At 44.4% G+C, this 20,114-nt stretch overlaps 1 protein-coding gene across 4 annotated transcripts in view; it reads left to right on the top strand.

The window, feature by feature from the left end:
- Positions 1-20,114, top strand: part of ZNF521 (zinc finger protein 521) — an 876,085-nt gene that overhangs the window by 403,878 nt on the left and 452,093 nt on the right. For all 4 annotated transcript variants that reach the window (XM_029591157.1, XM_029591156.1, XM_029591155.1 and 1 more), the window contains one exon: positions 11,478-11,562. In XM_029591157.1, the coding sequence (XP_029447017.1) occupies positions 11,478-11,562 (85 nt within the window). The remainder of the gene's footprint in view (positions 1-11,477; positions 11,563-20,114) is intronic.

Below are 20,114 nucleotides of genomic sequence, written 5' to 3'. Positions count from 1 at the left end.
TTATTATTCGTTGTACAAACCAAATCTTAAGAGATTTAAGATGTATAAGATGTTATGTGTTTTTCTTATAACTTAAATATTAAAAGCAACAGGTTTGTTGTTTTCCTCCAAGATTGCCTTACTACTCTTATTTGCATGCTCAGTTGACAAGATGAGAAGAGATGGAGGAACTTTAGAGGATAAATGCACATGGGCCAAGTTGGGGGTCAACTTACAATGTGCCAACATTGTTATACAGGATCTGCATTTATCTGTTTTGTTTTGTTTTGTTATTTTTGTTTTTTAAATCTGCGCTGCATGCAGTCCAAAGTCCTACGCTGCAATCTTTCACCTTTAGGTTCAACTCTTCTTAGCCATTCCTGTGTCAGGGTTTGATCTATGTGTCATTACTAAAGTAAATCTTTGTATTTCCTGCTGTATTTCAGTTTTTACCAATTGTTTTTCTTGTTTGCCAGTTAGATTCTTTAAAGAGATTTTTTTTCTTGTTATGCAAATTCTGCTGCTTCTTTCTCAATGTGGGATGGCAAATTCTCACTTATTCCTTTTATTCACTTCAGTCTCTCCAGATTTAAGGATGGAAATTACACTGTTTACTTTTGTTTTCCACCACTTTTTGGATATATAATTCTGTTGTTAAGTATGCCTGGAGGCCTTTGGATGCTATGTATGGGTGGTCTATTTCTATAAGGCCTATATCTCCTTGGGATGTAGAATCTTGGCATACACTTCTTCTTATAGATTAGTTACGGTGGGTGTGGAGGACAATATTTTGTTTTTACATCTAGTTGGTCAGGATCTTTCTGTAGTCAATCTATGATTCCAAAGTTGTGTGAGAGTGCAGAAATTGTATGCTGATTGATGGCTTGTATCTTATTCTTTGCTGCTAAAGCACTTTTCAATATTTATTTCAATCTCCTAGAGTACTTTTTGCTAATCTTTTCTCTCAGCAATTTGTGCTGGAGTTTTGCACCTTCACCAGATAATTTCAGAATATGGAACTAATCTACTTTTTAAGGGCTCCGCAGCATCACATCTCAATTGTAAAGTGATGAAAACTAAATAGAAAGCATTTTCCTTTTACATACCAACAGCTTGGAATGAAATTCCATTAGAACTTTAATTAGAAATGAGTTTTTCTACATTTAGGAATAAACCTAAAGCTTGGATGTTAAGCAGATTTATAATTAGAATATCAATTTATATTTTTATTCTCTCATTATATTTAATGCATACATCTAAGATCCCCAAGCTCAATCCTTGAGAGCTGCAACCCAGTTGGGGGTTTCAGGATTTCCACAATGAATATGGATGAGATATATTTGCATATACTAGTTTGTGGCACTTAAGGACTGCGTTTGAGGACCTATGGTATATGCTGTATTGATGTATTTGTTTTGTAATCTGTATAAAGTGCTAGTTGGATACAGTAGAATATTAAGTATGAATAATAATCTACTTCTAAATATTTATGTATACCTCCTTGCTCAAGCTTCTTTATATTACATTCAGTCAGAGAAATGTTTTCAGTTTTTCTTAGTACTTTTTAAGAAAGGTTGTTTTAGCATGTTTATGCAGGCCAAATGCCATCTGAGAAGTTTTCACTACTCCAAGTTGTTCCACTACTGATGATCATAGAAAGCATAAAGCTTCAAGTCATCAACAAATAGTAGTTACAAAATTATCTATGTTTATTCCTGTCTCTATCATTAAAGCTAAATCTATAACCCTTGGAGTTAAAAAGAGTAATCATTGGATTCAGTGCCAGATAAATCAAGAGTGCATTTGGGGAAACTCCTTGAAATGTAGCTTGCTGCATCTTGATGTTAGGGATGGCAAATTGACTGACTTCATAAGTAATCTGCCACATTTTCATGGTAAACGTGATGTACATGATCAGTCCAGAAATTATTTTGTATGTTTTGAGGAAGTTTATTATCCAAGAGTTTTTTTTTACAGTCAATCCATGCTATACTGAGGTTTAGATCTTTCTTACAGCTGGTCATGATGACTTTATTCAGCAATAAATTCTTTGGTTCCATAAGATCCTCTTTTGTTGCCATGTTATTAACCTCTATGTGATCAGGAATTCTATCTGCATTTACTGCAATTAACAGCTAGCAAATTGTAAGTAAACAAGTTATTGGTCAATAGAGATGGGCATTCAGGAGAAACAAAATAGGAAATTAGTGTTTTGTGTGCCGTCCGCAGCAGACCCACGGCAATGCCCCCTCACCTTTCTACAGTGACTCCATTTTCTGGTTCGTCCTCTCTGGTGGTGGTGGGCCATCAGCTCCGTTCTCGGGCCTCCCCCGGTGCCTCTGGCCCTGCCACAGTCCCTGGCATTCCCAGTCCTGCTACCACTTCTCGTCAGGCCTCTCCACGTGGCCCGCAGAGAGATGCTACTATTCACGCCGCGCCCACCATTGATCCTTAAGTAGGGACTGTGGCGGGAACCTAGCTGCGGCCCCAGATGATGATGTCAACTTAACTACAGTATTTAAGCTCAGGCTCCGCTCCCTAGCGATGCCTTTGCAACAGGTCTCTTCGCTGGTCAACGGCAGGGGAAAAAGTCTCTTCGCTGCTTCAACGGCAGGGGAAAAAGTCTTCAAGCATATCCAGCATAGCTCTCTGCTTCAACGGCAGGGGAGAAAGTCTGACACTTCAAGCATATCCAGCATAGCTCTCTGCTTCAACGGCAGGGGAGAAAGTCTGACACTTCAAGCATATCCAGCATAGCTCTCTGCTTCAACGGCAGGGAGAAAGTCTGACACTTCACGCATATCCAGCATAGCTCTCTGCTTCAACGGCAGGGAGAAAGTCTGACACTTCACGCATATCCAGCATAGCTCTCTGCTTCAACGGCAGGGAGAAAGTCTGACACTTCACGCATATCCAGCATAGCTCTCTGCTTCAACGGCAGGGATAAAGTCTGACACTTCACGCATATCCAGCATAGCTCTCTGCTTCAACGGCAGGGGAGAAAGACTGAAACTTCACGCATATCCAGCATAGCTCTCTGCTTCAACAGCAGAGGAGAAAGACTGAAACTTCACTTTCAATGCATATCCAGCATAACTCTCTGCTTCAACGGCAGGGGGAATGAAGAAAAGTTGATCTATATACAGACAACCAACAAGGATTGAATTACATAGTCTGGATAAACAAATAAGCATGGGTGTAGCTTGCTTATTGCGGCGGTTACTACCCCTAACTTATTAAGCTAGATATTTCATTTAGGTGCAGCTCCAACACTGCTCTCTACATTAATGGTGGGGGTGGAAGAGTAATAGAACCAAAAGGTTAGTAAGAGCCAAGAGAAACAGATAAGTATGAAAAAAAAAAGTGTGAAACTTGCTGGGCAGACTGGATGGGCCGTTTGGTCTTCTTCTGCCGTCATTTCTATGTTTCTATGTAAGTACTCATTGCCTCCTAGAGATTCGTCTCATCCCTGCGTTCCTGTTCCTCATTGTTCCTGTCTCTTCATTCCTACTTCACTTCATTCCTCAGATTGACTACTCGTACTTTGACTTTGCTTTGCCTGACTTCGCCTTTGACTCTCTCCAAGCCCGGATCACTGCTTCGTATGACCACGCCATTGAGTCTCTCCAAGCCTGGACCTCCGCTTCGTCTGACCACGCCATTGACTCTCTCCAAGCCCAGACCTTCACTTCTCTTGACTACGCTACTGCCTATCTCCAGACCCAGACTTCTGCTTCTTCCGACTACGTTAATGCCTATCTGCAGACCCAGACCTTTGCTTCATCTGACTACGCTACTGCCTATCTCCAGACCCAGACCTCTGCTTCGTCCAACTACGCTATTGCCTATCTCCAGACCCAGACCACTGCTTCACCTGACTACGCTATTGCCTATCTCCAGACCCAGACCTCTGCTTCGTTTGACTACACTTTTGATCATCTCCGTGATCAGACCTCTGCCTTGCCTGACTACGCTCTTGACTAGCTCCGTGATTAGACCTCAGCCTTGCTTGCCACTGCCTTCAGATTGCCGCCAGCCCTGACTCAAACCTGCCCTTGGATGCCTCTCCAGCTTACTCCCTGGATGTGGTTTCTTCAGGCTTTGGCCTGCTTTTTCTCGAGCGCCCTCTGTCTGCCTCCGTTCCATTGGCACTCAAGTTTCCAGGACATTACCTAGTCCAGAGTAAGACTGTACCATATCTCACCTGCTATCTCTGGGCTGAACCAACTCTTCGATTACACACAGAAGCCCACCTAAGTCCTGCCGGCCCCGGCACCCAAAGGCTCAACCTGCGGGGAACGAGGGCTGGTATAGGTGAAGCTCCAGCGGCCTCTGTCTATCAGCCCACTCCGCCTGCTGACAGTGGGGACCTGTAGGTCCTTACCTATGGGTTGCGTCAACCCCACCTCGGCCCAAGGGTCCACCTCCGATGCAACAATGAGATGAAATTTGCTATTTTGTTTTGGTTCTTTTGAAAATGGAATTAGTTAAATTCCAACAAAATTTCGACGGAATTTCATTATGTTTTAAAAACCTACTTAAAAAAAATGTCACTGGTTGGGTCTAGACCCAAAGCTGGGTCCTCACATAGAGAATAGGCCAAGATCTATAGCAGGGGTCCCAGCCTATGCCTGAGCATGATTCCAGTGCCTTGGCCTAGGCCCTGGCCTGATGCCGGTGTCTAGGCCGAGACTCGACCAAAGGCCCAGTCCTGGGAAATTTCCTCATGAATCCCCCCCCTGCCATAATTCCCATATCTGACATTGCATCCTGGCCTGGTCCTGATGCCAGGGCATTGGTCCAGACCTAGGCCTGAAGCCATAGCCCAGCCCGGAGGCCAAGTCCCAGTGCTTCAGCCCAGGCATGATGCCTTGGCCCAGCTTGGAGGCCAGGTCCAATGCCCGGGACTTGGCCCGATGCCATGGCCTGGCCTGGAGGCTGGGTCTTGAATTGAGGCCTTAGCCTGGACCTGGGCCCAGGCTTGATGCCGCAACTCAGCCTGGAGGCTGCATCCCAATACCTGGGCCTCAGCCCAAGATCAGGCCCAGACTCCAGGCCTCAGAGCTCCTTTTTGGCATCTTAGAACATAAGAACATAAGAAATTGCCATACTGGGTCAGACCAAGGGTCCATCAAGCCCAGCATCCTGTTTCCAACAGTGGCCAAACCAGGCAAGTACCCAAACACTAAGAAGATCCCATTCTACTGATGCCAGTAGTAGCAGAGGCCATTCCCTAACTCAACTTGATTAATAGCAGTTAATAGACTTCTTTCTTCAGCTTTTCTTCGCCAACTAATGCCGTCCGCTGAGGTTGTTGAACCATATTTAATTAACTTGTATAGGCTTAGAGCATGGTAAGTCACCGCGACCTCGGCCTAGGCCCCACACAAGGCCCCAGCTTGTGCCGGGGCCGATGCCTCATCTGTGGAACCCCTTTGGACTGGATAAGTGGGGGCTGAGGAGGATCCTGGCCCTGGGATTTTTCTGGGTGGGAGATATGGTTGATGGGCACTGGAGGTCCTGGGAGACTCCATTTCATTTTCTTCTTTTTATTTTTCAGTGCTTCATTTTTTTAAACTGAAGAAATAAATTAAACATTACATGAAACAAAATTCATGGGGGAAAAGCCCCCCAAAAAGAAAACAGAAATGAAACAAAATTTTCCTTCCTTCCCACCCCTATTTGTGTCTCCCTTTGGAAGAAGTATTCTTCGAGATAGCGATTGTGGTGTATGGTCTGTCTGATCATTTGATTTTTGCTGTTTGCCAGGTCATGTTGGAGAAATGTTTGACAATCTATTAGTGTAGGGGCTTATCTAGTTTCTGGCTCTTCTTAACCTTGTTTCCAGTTCTTTTGTTGTTACTTCAGATCTTTCCATAATTTTGATATTTGCCTTTTCCACATTCTTCTGTATGCTGGGTATCCATTCTGCTTATCCTTTGTGGTGTATGGGATCCTTATATAAATTTCTACAGAACTTTTCTGTTTTGGTTATGGTTTGTGATATTTTTGTTGCGCCCGTTGGTCGCAGACGGCTGCGCCCGCTATTGCTCACCTTTTTTTCTACCTGACTCATTTCATTTTGGAAAGATGGCTGCCTCCGCTTCTCCTCACAGTACCCTACGGTGTCCTTGGTCCGGCATGGGTGATTGCATTCACCATCTTTCGCCAGGAGTCACCTAGGGCACGCATGCAGCCCCGTCCTTTACGTGCATCATGGCGGGAACCTCGGGGGAGTCCACACTGCATGACGTCACTAGTTCTGGTATTTAATCTCACGATTCCTTTTATGAGTTAGCAAGGAATCCTCCATGCTGATCTCTCCATGTTACCAGATGCTCCTGCTCTGTGTACTTTCTCGCTCCAGGAAGACTTAGGTACCCGCTCCACTGGGGCTTTGCCTCGTTCCTCCTTACCCTCCGGGGTAACCTCCTACCAACTGGGATGCCTAAGGTACCCACTCCTTGGGGGCCTTGCCGTGCTCCTACCTACCCTTCAGGGTTGCCTACCCATTACCAGGATGCCTACGGTACCTCGGGGGCCATGTTCGTTCTGGACCTCCACTTCTCGGGGGTTCCCTTCTACTACAACTACCAGCATCAGAGTGAGTACTGCCACTCTAGTTCTGTCTTTGCATTGTCTCTTCTCTCTCTCTCTCCATAGATCCTCAGCCTACCCTGCACCACGGACCATTACCGGATCTATTGGCTTCTCCATCTAAGCTTGGGTTCTCGGCCTACCCCGCTTCGCAGACCACTACCGGACCCATCTCCCTCTTGGGACCTGGTGAGACTATGAAACTACCTTTTCCACTAAGCAACCTACAGACGGAATATTGCCATCTGGTTCCTCCTCTCCTGGCTGGAGTCATCACTCGTTCCTCGGGTTACCATCTACGTTGCAGTACAATAAAGCTAATTCTCTGTGACCATCTTTGCCTTGAGCTAGTCTATCGCTGCAAGTCCCCACAGGACCCCACACTGTGGGAGTTGTCATCTCTTACAGCAACCATGAGCCCACGCTTCAATGTCCAAAATACAACAGATTGTTAACTCCATGGATCCGGCTCAGCTTGCAGCTATACAAGGCCTTTCCTGGCCTGGCCCAGTGGCTTACAGAGCAACAGAAATCTCTGGAGACACTAGCTGCCGCTTTCAACCAGTTGAACGCCCGACTGAATATGCGGACAGTTCCAGAGAGAGATTCTTCTCAAGTGGTTGCAGTTTACACCACTGTACCGCTACCAGCTCCTACATGCTTCTCTGGTGATGCCCAGATGTGCAGGGGTTTTATTAACCAGGGCTGTATGCACTTCTTGTTGCAACCGAACTACTTTCCCAATGCTGTTTCCAAGACTACGTATATCCTATCGCTACTCGATGGAAGAGCCATGGCCTGGGCTTCACCTCTCTGGGAACACAGCAACCCTGTTTTGAATGATCTGACTGACTTCTTGAACCTGTTCAAATCTGTATTTGATGATCCAGCATGTCAGACCATCGCAGGGTCTACTCTTCACCAACAAGGAAGCAAGCCTTTATCAGACTATGTCATTGAATTCAAGACACTAGCATCTGAGCTTTATTGGGACTTGGGATGTCTACATGCTATATCTTTAGAGGGCCTCAACACCCGAATAAAAGACAAACTAGCAGCTCATGACTTGCCAGACACTCTGGAATCTCTCATTGATTTAGCTGGAAGAGTTGATCGCAGGATACGCGATCAGACTCAAGAAGCAAAGTGTCAGAAGAAGCACCCTATGGGAAGCAATCGCCCTTGAGCCATGCACATGACTTCAGCCCAATCTTCTGCACCTAGTGAAGAGGAAGAAGAGCCTATGCAGTTAGGATGAGGTCACCTGACTTCTAAAGAGAGATGTTTTCGTAAGACGCTCAGGTCTCTCTATGTACTGCGGCCAGTTGGCCATGCTGTTCAGACCTGCCCTATCTGTACGGGAAAAGGCCAGACCTAGGATCTGCTGGAGGACTCCTCCTAGTTCTAACTGCTCCCTCTCCTCCATTATCTCTCCCCATCTCTCTCATCTCCGGAGGCCTTGAATTCTCAATACTCGCATTTGTGGACAGGTGTGGGAGGAAACTTTATGCTAAAAAGAATTGCAGACCATCTGTGAATTCCTACTACACCAATAGCTACCTCTCTACTGCTGACTTCTATACATGGAGAACCACTTCCAGGGGAGGTATCGCTTACCATGCAACCCATATGCCTTTGCCCTGGGGGCTTATACACTGAGAACATCTCTTTCCTGCTCCTTGAGAAGGCCATTCACCCCGTGGTAGTCGGCCTACCGTGACTACAGGAACATACACCTCAGTTCAATTGGACTACCATGGAACTCTCTAAGTGGGACCCTGGCTGCCATGATCATTGCCTAGCCAAAGTTTCACCATTGCCCTGCATGTCAACGACTCCCTCACTACCTGGTCTTCTGCCACAATATGTGTTTTTTCAGGACATCTTATCCTAGCAAGCAGCGGATATATTACCTCCGCACAGGACCTTTGATTGTGCGATAAATCTCAATACTAATTTGGAGCCTCTTAAGGAAAGGGTATACCCCCTCTCAATAATAGAGACTGAGGCCATGTCGGTCTATATCCAAGAAAACCTGCAAAAGGTTCATTAGACCTTCTAAATCCCCAGCTGGCGCGGGGTTCTTTTTTATTGTGAAAAAAGACAGATCTCTTCACCCTTGTATCGATTACAGAGGTCTCAATGAAATCACCATCAGGGATCACTATCCTCTACCATTGATAACTGAACTGTTCGACAGACTCCAGGGGGCCAAGGTGTTTACTAAGCTGGAGGGGGCCTACAACTTGGTCCGAATTCATCACGGAGATGAATGGAAGACAGCTTTTAACACCCGTGATGGACACTTTGAATACTTAGTCATGCCTTTTGGACTGTGCAATGCCCTAACGGTGTTCCAGAATATGATGCTTTCATTTTTTAAGTTACACTGACTCCTTAGCATAAGTAAAGTTGTGTGGCAGTGGATCTGGGTGTGCCATGCCCCACTCAGATCATGCCCAGAGTGTACCCCTTTTTAAATTAAGTGAGATATGCACACAGCAGGAGACACACGCTCATCTGAGTCTCTTTTAAAATTTGGCAGGCACATGTGAGCCCTATTTGTGCATGTATCTTCCAATTTGGTGCACGCCGGGCTTTTAAGATTCATCTTGCATAGTTTTCACATAAGAACAGCAATCACATATATGACATCAGTGAAACAAGAGGCTGCGCCAGGAGTGATAGAAAGAATGGTTAAATGCTTGGCAGTTAAGATTCAATGCAAAAAAGTGCAAAGTCATTTGGAATGTAGAAATCCAAAGGAACTATATAAGATGATGGGTGAGAAGCTGATGTGCACAGACCAGGAGAGAAGTCTGGGGATGATTAGTGTCTGATAATTTCAAGATAGTGAAACTGTGTGATAAGGTGATGGGTAAAGCCCGAAGAATGCTGGGATGCATTGGGAAAGGTATAACCAGAAGTAAGAAAGAAATGATCATTCCACTGTAGATGCATTCAAAATGGTGTGGGGTCTGAATCAGAAGACATGTGAGATGAGGATTTAAGGAAAGACAGAGGGCATTTGATACAGATATCTGAAAGGTATTAATAATATACAAAAAGCAAACCTGTTTCAGTGAAAAGGAAGTTCTAGAGCTAGGGCACATGATATGAAAGTTCCAAGGAGGCAGACTTGAGACCAACATCAGAAAATATTTTTTCATAGAAAGGATGGTAGATACCTAGAATGCCCTCCTAGTAGAGGTAGTGAGGCAAAACTGGTACGAGAATTCAAAAAGGCATGTGATAAATAAAGGATCCCTATGATGTTAATGAAGCACTGGGGTGACCTGCATAGAATATCAGTTACAACCCTAAATATTTTGCTTGCCATACTGGATGGACCATTTATGTTGTCTTTTACTTTTTAGTTGCGGTTACTACTCCTAACCAAATAAGCCTGATACTTCACTTTCAATGCCTATCCAGCATAGCTCTCTGCTTCAACGGCAGGGGAGAAAGACTGATACTTCACTTTCAGTGCATATTCAGCATAGCTCTCTGCTTCAACGGCAAGGGAGAAAGTCTGATACTTCACTTTCAATGCAAGTTAGCTCTCTGCTTCAACTGCAAGGGAGGAAGACTGATACTTCACGCATATCCAGCATAGCTCTCTGCTTCAATGGCAGGGGGGATGAAGAAAAGTGGATCTATATACAGACAACAACCAACAAGGACTGTATTACATAGACTGGGTAAACAAGCATGGGTGTAGCTTGCTTATTGCGGCGGTTACTATCCCTAATTAAGCTAGATATCTACTTAGATGCAGTTCCAAAACTGCTCTCTGCATTATGGCGGGGGTGGAAGGGATACAGAACCAAAAGGTTACTAAGGGCCAAGAGTAACAGATAAGTATGAGAGAGGAGAAAAAAAAAAGAGTGCGAAGGCTTGCTGGGCTGACTGGATGGGCCAGTTGGTCTTCTTCTGCCGTCATTTCTATGTTTCTGCCATCATTCACTATATTATTTTGTTACTATGTTCTATTTCTCTTTCTACCTCAGCCCTCCTTTGTTTTAGGATATCATTTATGTACTTCTTTGCTTTGATTGTTCCAGTTAGAGATTTTATATTTGCATCTTTGGCTTTTTACAGTTTTTCTTTTGGTGGTATTCCTCTTCCAGTTTTTGGTGTGCTCTTTTCATAAGCACTCTTGATTTAAATGTAGGTTTTGTGGCATAAAAATAGCAGTACATTATTGCCTTTTTATCTTCTGGGGTCCAACTTACTGGTTAGTTCTCTTAAATGTTTTATTAGCTTTTATGGTCTGTCTCCTTCTGTAGTGGGTCAAAAAACAGGTTTATCTATGTATAATGGCTTTCCTAAAATTTGCCCTCCTCTGGCCTGCTAAAAGTATATGCAGTTTTCCATAGTGTGCATACTATTACATGCACTGCGAGAAGGTATTCCCAGAGGTGTGTTTGTCAAGGAAGGAAAATAGCATATGTATTTGACATTTTGATAACTAAGCATGGTATTTTACTCCTCTCAGCTGCCTGCATAAAAGACCAAGTGCAAATTATGCAGCTTTTAGCGTGTGTTTTCTCTATGAAAATGAATGTAAAGCAAATGCACTAAAAGCAACTGTGTACTTTACAGCTATGTAGACTATTTTAAAATTGTTCCCAAATTGTTAATACATGAGGTGAATTTTAGGATCTTGGTGGGTTAAATAAGTTGCCTATTGATTTTAATGAGCGATTAATTATTAAACTGTTTTTGAATGACTGCCGTCAAAGATGTTATGAGTTGTAAAGCATAATTTCAGGAAGTTTTTTTTATTAAGTGGTGGGAAGTCTGGAAATGATCATCTTAATATTTTCAACAGGCCAAGATAGTCATTTAATGCATTTAGGTTATTAAATATAAAAACAATGTTTCTTTTTCTTATTTAGAAGAAGACTTACCAATGCATCAAGTGCCAGATGGTTTTCTACAATGAATGGGATATTCAGGTTCATGTTGCAAATCACATGATTGGTAAGTGAAGTTTTAAATCTTTAAAAAGAAAAAAAAAAACCTTTTATCTTATCTATGTTAAAATGACTATCATGTTAACCAGCGCTAAGACATTTATTGTGCACCTGTCAGTGCTTGACCCTAGCAGGAGTGATTTCTTCTATTCATATTATTAGGCTCTGCAGCGCATTAGTGCATTTCATTCTCTGCAAGGGCCAGTTTAGACTTCTGCAGAGAATTATATGTATTGCCAATCAAAACACAGATGATTAACAAATTAAAACTCCTAGTCATTTTTGCATTATTGAAAGCAAGCTAGCAGGAATGGTTAATGAATTGGATGTTAGCTTTTTAAGCAGACTTTTAGACAGCCTTTAATTTCAACAGTTATTATAGTAATGGCACTATTGTGCACTGCTCAAGCACCTTGATACCAGAATCCAAACTGGTGAGTTTCAATCATTAGGAAGCATAGATAACTCAAGTGGCTGTAAAAAAAAAATTAAATAAAATACAATACTCCTCTATCATATGTGCTGTTTATACCGTCTGAGTAGCAAAAAAATTATAAAGAAATTCTTTTTTTCTGCACTGTTTAATAATGTGCATTTTCAATTCTAAAGCAAATAAGTTTTAAATAATTGTGCATGCCTCTAGCGATGTGCTTCTTCTGCAATGGCTTGATCAGGATTTGATGCATGCAGATTTCTCATGTTAGTGACTTCTGACTTTTTTTTGTCAGGTGATTTGTTTCCCCAGGGCTACCCACTCTGTTTTAAATCTGTTAGCCACAAAGGAACAGCACTGACAGGTGTATCAGTCAATTAAACTTCACCAAGCAGGTCCTTTCGGTCTAATAAATTCGTATAGTGAGACGGGCTTTTGCTGTTCTTTGCTTACACTTTTAGACATACTGCATTTTGTTTTGTCTATGAGTGAATAAATAATTTCAAACTGGTGTATCGCAGCCTGTCCACTTGACATCTCTATAGCTAAGACAATGCAGACCTTGACTACCAAGTTTTCAAAGTGGCTCTGAATCAACGCCAGCTTTTACAATTAGATTGCAAGTGTTAAGGATCCACAATTACATTTCTGTAATGACATAATTAGGGCCCTACTGCAGCTTTGCCCCTCTCTTCCACTCTGACCATTTTTTTTTGGCTTATATGTTAAGATTACTTAGAGGTTAATGACTTAGAAACTTTTTATCATGAATCAGTGGCATCCAAAGTCTGGCTTAAATTTTTAGGAGGTGATGATATCGGGCAATGAAGAGGCCTTTGTCTAATGTTGCCACTTTAGGAATAATCCAATTTGAGCTTCATAATCCTTATTAACTGACTTAACCTGTAAACTGAATAGATGACATGGAAGTCAAAAAGCCATGAATCAAGAAACCCAAGAATACTTTTGTGAATTAATTGGACAAACAGGCAGTTTAACTTGAAATAATGCACTTGTTTATTGTTTTGCTCTACTATTTATTAATTTAGTTTTGGGCCAGGTGATTTCCTCATGCTGCTTTTAATTTCCATCTTTATCTGAATTTGCTGCAAATTGGGTTTTGACACTCCGAGCTTTAATTTGCAGATGCCTAGGGTTTTCTCCCTCTGTTTTTATTTCTCCTCCTATAACCTAGCCATCGCAACAGTTCCAGGGCCAGATTTAAGATTTTGCACCCATAGAAGCTAAATTTAGAAGTGTTGACTGATTACTGCTAAAACATATAGGGTTAGATTTTAAAAGGTTGTGCGCGGCCGTACATGTGCGCACGCTACCCGGCAGGCGCATATGCACACCCGATTTTATAACTTGCGTGCAAGGGGGTGCACAATTGTGACCTTGTGCACGCCGAGCCACACAGCCTTTCCCCGTTCCCTACCCCCCCCCCACCCCACCTTCCCTTCCCCTACCTCCCCCACCCTTTCCCCCCTCCCTTTTTTGTCTTCTTTCTTTTTATCTCCAAACTTACTTCAGCCGACTGCTGGCGCGCGATCCCCAGCCCAGTGCCGTGCGGAGGCCTCTGGCCACGCCACGCCCGCCCCTGGAGTACCCCGCCCCCTACCTGCCCCCTCCCCACCCCTTTTGTAAAGCCTCGGGATTTACACGTATCCTGGGGCCTTATGTGTGCCACCGGGCCTTTTTAAAATAGGTCCGGCACGTGCAAATCTGGCGAATTGACGTGCGTAACACTTTGAAAATCGGGCCCATAATAAATTACATATTTTTATTCATATATAATTGTACTCATAAATTTAGATACCCCCAGCAGAATTTGTAAGATGTGCAGTATTTTAACAAAACATGAATGATCAGACAAAACACGTCTGTTATTTTAATGGGTGTCAAATTAAAACTAGTATGCATCACAGAATAGCATGTTCATTAACCAAATCATGGTAATAAGAGAAATAATAAAATGGTCCTGTTCAAAAGTTTGCATACCCTTGAATATACACTCAAGTTGGCAAACACAGGTTGAGATGGCAATAAAGGATAGGTACCAACTATGCCTTGTTTGATTATAATTAGTGTCTGTGTACAGATTGTCAATGAGTTTTTTTTAGCTCTTGAGAAACCCTTATGCATTTCATCCAGGGCTGCACTGACTTTGGTGGTTACTGAAGCATGGGAAAGCAAAAGAACTGTCAAAAGATCTGCGGGCAAAAGTAATTCAACTTTATAAATCAGGAAAAGGATATAAAAAGATTTCCAAAGATTTGAAAAGGCCAATCAGTACTGTTCAAACTCTGCTCAAGAAGCGGAAAATTATGGGTTCTGTTAATACCAAGGTAGACCAAGAAAGATTTCAGAAACAACTGCCAGGAAAATTTGTCAGTAAGAAACTCGCAAGCAACTTCTGCTGAAATACAGGCTTCTCTGAAATAAAATTAGGAGATACATGAACAAAAATGGGCTGCCTTGTAGAGTTGCCAAAAAAAAAATAAAAGCCATTGCTTCTCCAATGCCACAAAACAGCACTCTTAAATACACCAAACAGCATCTAGAGAAACCTCAAAACTTCTGGAACAAAATAATTTGGAATGATGAGATCAAAATTGAACTTTATGGTCACAACCGTAAATGCCATTGAAGAGAAGCACACCATCCCTACTGTGAAGCATGGAGATGGATCTCTGCTGTTTTGCAGAGGGGGGGGGGGGGGGTGAGCTACAGCAGCACAGGGAATTTAGTCAAAAGTGATGGCAGGATGAATGCAGCATCTTATCTGAAATATTGGAGGAAGATTTGCATTCATCAGCCAGGAAGCTGCGCACGAGGTGCTCTAGGACTTTCCAACATGATAATGATCCGAAACATAAGGCCAAGTCGACCCTTCAGTGGCTGCAGCAGAAGAAAGTGGAGGTTCAGGAGTGGCCATCACAGTCTCCTGCCCTCAGTATCATTGAACCATTTAGGGGAGAAATTAAACATGCAGTTCATGCTACACAACCAAAGAATTTACAGGAGCTTTGAGGCTTTTTGCCAAGAGGAATGGACAACTTTACCAATTAACGGGGCAATACAGTATTTTAATTTATTAAAATTAGGGCCGGCGGTAAAAAGAGGCGCTAGGGACACTAGCACGTCCCTAGCTCCTCTTTTCGGACAGGAGTGGCGGCTGTCAGCGGGTTTGACAACCAACACTCAATTTTGCCGGCATCGGTTCTCGAGCCCGCTGATAGCCATGGGTTTGGAAACCAGACGCCGGCAAAATTTCAACCCGTGAGCTGCAGGCCATTTTAATTTTTTTTTTTTTTTTTTAATTTTCGGGACCTCCGACTTAATATCGCCATGATATTAAGTCGGAGGGTGCACAGAAAAGCAGTTTTTACTGCTTTTCTGTGCACTTTCCCATTGCCGGCAGAAATTAGCGCCTACCTTTGGGTAAGCGCTAATTTCTTAAAGTAAAATGTGCGGCTTGGCTGCACATTTTACTTACTGAATCGTGCGGGAATACCTAATAGGGCCATCAACATGCATTTGCATGTTGCGGGCGCTATTAGGTTCAGGGGGGGTTGGATGCGCGTTTTGGACACGCTATCACCCCTTACTGAATAAGGGGTAAAGCTAGCGCGTCGAAAACACGCGTCTGTATCGGCCCGTGAGAAAATAAAGACCCTCATTCACAAAAGACTGCAAGCCATCATTGAGGCAAAAAGGAGCAATACACAATATTAAGAACTAATGGGCGGATTTTAGAATCCCTGCCGCACGTAAAAAACGGGGGTTACGCGCGCAACCGGGCCTTGTGCACATTTTAGAAGAGGCCCGGCCGCACGTGTAACCCCTGTAACATGTACAAGAGCCAGGCCTCTGTGAAGGGACGGTGCCGAGGGCAGGGAGTGGCAGGCTGGGACAGCGCCATTCCTCGCTGTCCTGGAGCCTCATGCGCCGGCTTGCTGCCAGTGCGCGCAAGTTACTTCAGGTCAGGCTCTAAGTTACTTGCGAAATAAAAGGTAAAAAAAAAAGGTTTTAGAGGGTGTGTGGAGGGGAAGGGGAAGGGAGATTAATGTAGGGGGGTAGGAAAGTTGTAGACTGGGAGGGAACTGTGCCGATGTGTCGCCGTGCGAAAGTTGCCGCATTCAACCCCCCTTTTGCGCGCGCTGCCCCCGATTTTATAATATGCGTGCACCGGTAAGCGCATGCTATAAAATTGTGTGTCCATGAGTGCGCGCCAGGTAGCGCGCGCACATGGACGTGTGTGTGTGTACTTTTTAAAAATCTACCCCTAAGTGTATGCAAACTTTTGAACAGGACCATTTTATTATTTCCCTTATTCCCATGGTTTGTTTAATGATTGTGCTGTTCTGTGATGCAAATTAATTTAATTTGAAACTCATTAAAAATAATAGACATGCTTTGTCTGATCACGCATGTTTTCTTAAAATGCAACGTGTCTTACAGATTCTGCCAGGGGTATGTAAACGTGTGAGCACAACTGTACATCAGGGTCCCCATACTGTTCTAGGGAAGGCCACATAGGATATTTTAAACCTTCAAGAGAGCTGGGGGAGGGAGCCTTCTTTGCTGGTGGCTATTCAGAATTTCCTTTAAAAAGGAGGGGTGTCCTTTGGATGATTTGAAATATTTGAAAATGGAGAAAACAGGGTTCCCAGGGGTGCGTCAAATAACATGCAAGTAGTAATATGTCTAGATTTTCTGGAGGTTGGCTTCCGGGCCTCACCCTCGAGAACCCCTCTGTATCTGCACCCTCTGAGGTATGTGTGTGGCACACCCCCTAATTCTCCTTTCATTCTTACCACCTCCCCCTTTCATTCACTCCCTTCTTTCCCCCTCTCGCTCACTCCTCACCTGTCTCTCCTCTCACCTTCTTTCCTCCCCCCTCCCCTGATTCCCTCTCACCCTACTCCCCTCCTTCCCCCAAGTTTTCCTTCCATTTCTCACCCCTTCCTTCACTCATCTTACCCCCCTCTGATCCTGCTCCCCGCCTCTCAAGCTACTCCCTCCCCTCACTCACCCCTCTCCTCTCACCCTATGCCATTTTCTTCCCTCCTCCACTTCTTTTCCTTCCCCTTTTCACCTCATCCTTCACTCACCCTACCCACTGTCATGCTACTTACCTCACCTCACTCACCCCACTCTCCACCTTTTCCTCCCTTTTCTTTCCCCCTTGTTCACTTCCTTCAACTTCCCTGATGCACCTGCTACCCTTCTCGCTGATGGGGGGTCTGGCCTTCCCCGCTAGTGGCTTTGTTCAGCGCTGCAGGTCCAGGAGTCTTCTGCCTCTGCCGGAGCATGGCCTCCCTGCTGGTTGCCGCCAGCAATGGTACAGATCCCAGCAACTCTTCTGCTACTGGCGGAGCCTGCCCTCCCCGCTGGCAGCACTGATCAGTGGCATGCTCCCAGTGCCTCTTCTCCCCACCAGCCAGGAATTCATTTAAAAACAAAAAGCTTCCTCTGCAGGCCAAATCCGGCCACGTGAAGGGAAAAGCCTGCTGGGCCTGCCAGAAGAGCTGTACATCCCAGGTCCAGCCTGCAGGCCAGAGTTTGGGGATCCCTGTTATACACGATGCAACATTCTGTGTTTTATTACAAATTTAAAACACATTTGTTGTCTCTCCCTTTGCCCCTGCCTAGCATCGCCCAGTCTCCTCCCACAACCCAGGAACATCCACCCATCTCTCTCTCCCTCCACCCATGTCCAGGGGCATTCATTCCCCTCCTTCACCCCCAGCACAACAGCATCCCCCTCCCCTTTACCCAGTGGCATCTATCCATGCCCTCTCACCCCCACCCCTGTTCAGCATTCATTCTGTCCTCATCCACCCAGCAGCATGAATGATATAACCCTCTCTCTTTCTCCATTTCCTGCTCAGCAGCATCTGCCTCTTCCCCATCTCCTGCCCACCACTCCCTCTCCCTCTTTCCTCTGCCAAGAAAAATTCATCCCCCATCTGTCTCACTTCCCATACCTTACCCTGGCATCCCCAACTCTTTCTCTTGCTAGCAGAATTCCTCCTTCCTCTGTCACTCTCTTCCCATCTTTCTGGCGACAGCCCTGGCCTTTGGCACAGGCTGCATACTCTGCGCGACTCCTGCAGCCTGCATGCGGTGTGGTCTGTCTGCTGCACTCTGCAGCTGTGCTGAGCATGGGGAACAGCTGCCTACAGGAGCATCAGACTGGGTGATGACGTAACTCCCAGTGTGTTGCACCCAGGGCAAGTGCTCCATTTGATCTGTTCTTGTCCCAACCACTTGTTGGCTTGTGATATGCATGGAAAACACAGAACACATTTTGCGTGGCTGATGCCTTCAAAATTTGGCCCCATAGGCAGTTGCCTATGTTAACCTATGTCAAAATCCGAGCTTGGACAATTCTCAGTTAAGGGCCATAGATGGTGGCTGCCTTTGAAACTCAGTACATGTGCACCCTGGATCCTACTCGCAGGTGCCATTGTATTGCTTCCTTGGTATCTTCAGTCCTTGACTCCTTGCTGCTATAATGAACAGGATTATATTACTTAATAGATACAGTGATAGGGCTTAAATTTGTAATATAGTGTCTGTCATGTCATAGAAGAATTTTACTTTTGCAGCATGGTTCCAGAAATATTTCATATTGACAACATGTTTGTTAAATCCAAGAGACCCATGTATTTACTGACCATCCACTGCCTATCAGCCACAATGTATCCTGCCATTGCCTGCTTTGGTATACATGTTTTCTTGGGCCATGCAAACATTTTTAAAAAATGCATTGCTCAATTCAGGCCTTTTCTTTAGCTCTTTAGAGGACATTTTTGTAACATCATAGAAAACTTATTTGGCAAATAAATGCATAAGTTACACCAATTTTCAAAGGTATCATATACACATACGTGTTAACTTTGAAAACTATTTCGCCGAAAGTACCACTATAAGTTCTATCAGCTATCTGGAGCATGTACATTTTCTGTGTAAACTTACATGCATACCTTTTAAAATTGCAAAGTATGAACCTAAGTGAAAACTGCCACGACTGCACCCAGGAATGCCTCTGCACAGTCCAGGTAAACTTATATGCAAAGTGACATACACACATTGAACATTGCTCCTTATTATCTGTATAGAGCAGTGCTTCCCAAGCCAGGGCACATTGGTGTGCCTTCAGACCTGATCGGATGCTCCACAGAAAAGTCACTGCTGTCTGATGCTCAAATTCAAACCAGCACTTGGACTCTGCTCTCAGTGCCTCACAGCAACAAGAGTCACCAGCAGTAGCTCACAAACACAGGAGCGCTTCTTTCTGAGAACACGTATAATCATGCACGTCGCTTTTCCTAGCTACAGTATGAGCTCCCGGGTTAATCTGCAGCACGTAGGGCACACAGAAGAACCACCTACTCTTCCCCTTCTTGAGCCTCCTGCTTTGAGTCCCTCCAGCCTCAATCTTGTCCCCAGGCTGAGTAAGAGAGAGAGAGAGAGAGAGCATGCGCTGAGCGCTGGATGTGACTCACGGAGCATCGGTAGCAGCAACAGTGAAGCGGTTCTGACAGCCATGTGCGGCAGCCGAGGTAATGAACCGAGCTGGCTGCCAGCACTCCACCGGCTTCTCCGGTCTTCTGCCTAGTTTGTATACAGAGGGAACTGGTCGATTGCAGTGACTTCATGTGTGTCTGCCTTCTCTCCCTTTGTTGTAAGATTTGAGAGAGAGGACTGGTGGGATTTTCAGTGCTTTCCTAGCTCTTCTTTTGGCCATGTTGCGTCCTCTCCATGCCCACCCTGCCTGCCTGTGGAGGTTGGGGTGCCACACAACATTTCTCTTAACACAGATGTGCCTTGGGCTTGTAAAGGTTGGGAATCACTGGTATAGAGGGAACAGATCAGACAACTCTAACACAGAATCAATTCTATACAACGTTAATTTGCCCTTAGTTGTGCATATTGTTTTCTTTTCCATGGCTACCCTCTTTCCACCACATTCCACTTCTTAAACTGCAGACGTTTTTGAGGCTAAACTGTAGGGAAGCCTGCAAAGTCTAAATATATATTGCTTAGGGTAACATTTTTGGAAGATCGGGCTCAGAACAAAGAACCTTTTTGATTTGACTAGATTCAGTAATTTC

The sequence above is a fragment of the Rhinatrema bivittatum genome, chromosome 2 (genome assembly GCF_901001135.1).
Source record: "Rhinatrema bivittatum chromosome 2, aRhiBiv1.1, whole genome shotgun sequence".
NCBI classification, from domain to species: Eukaryota; Metazoa; Chordata; class Amphibia; order Gymnophiona; family Rhinatrematidae; genus Rhinatrema; species Rhinatrema bivittatum.
The sequence above is the reverse complement of the archived record's forward strand: the minus strand, read 5'-3'. Positions and strand labels throughout refer to the sequence as shown.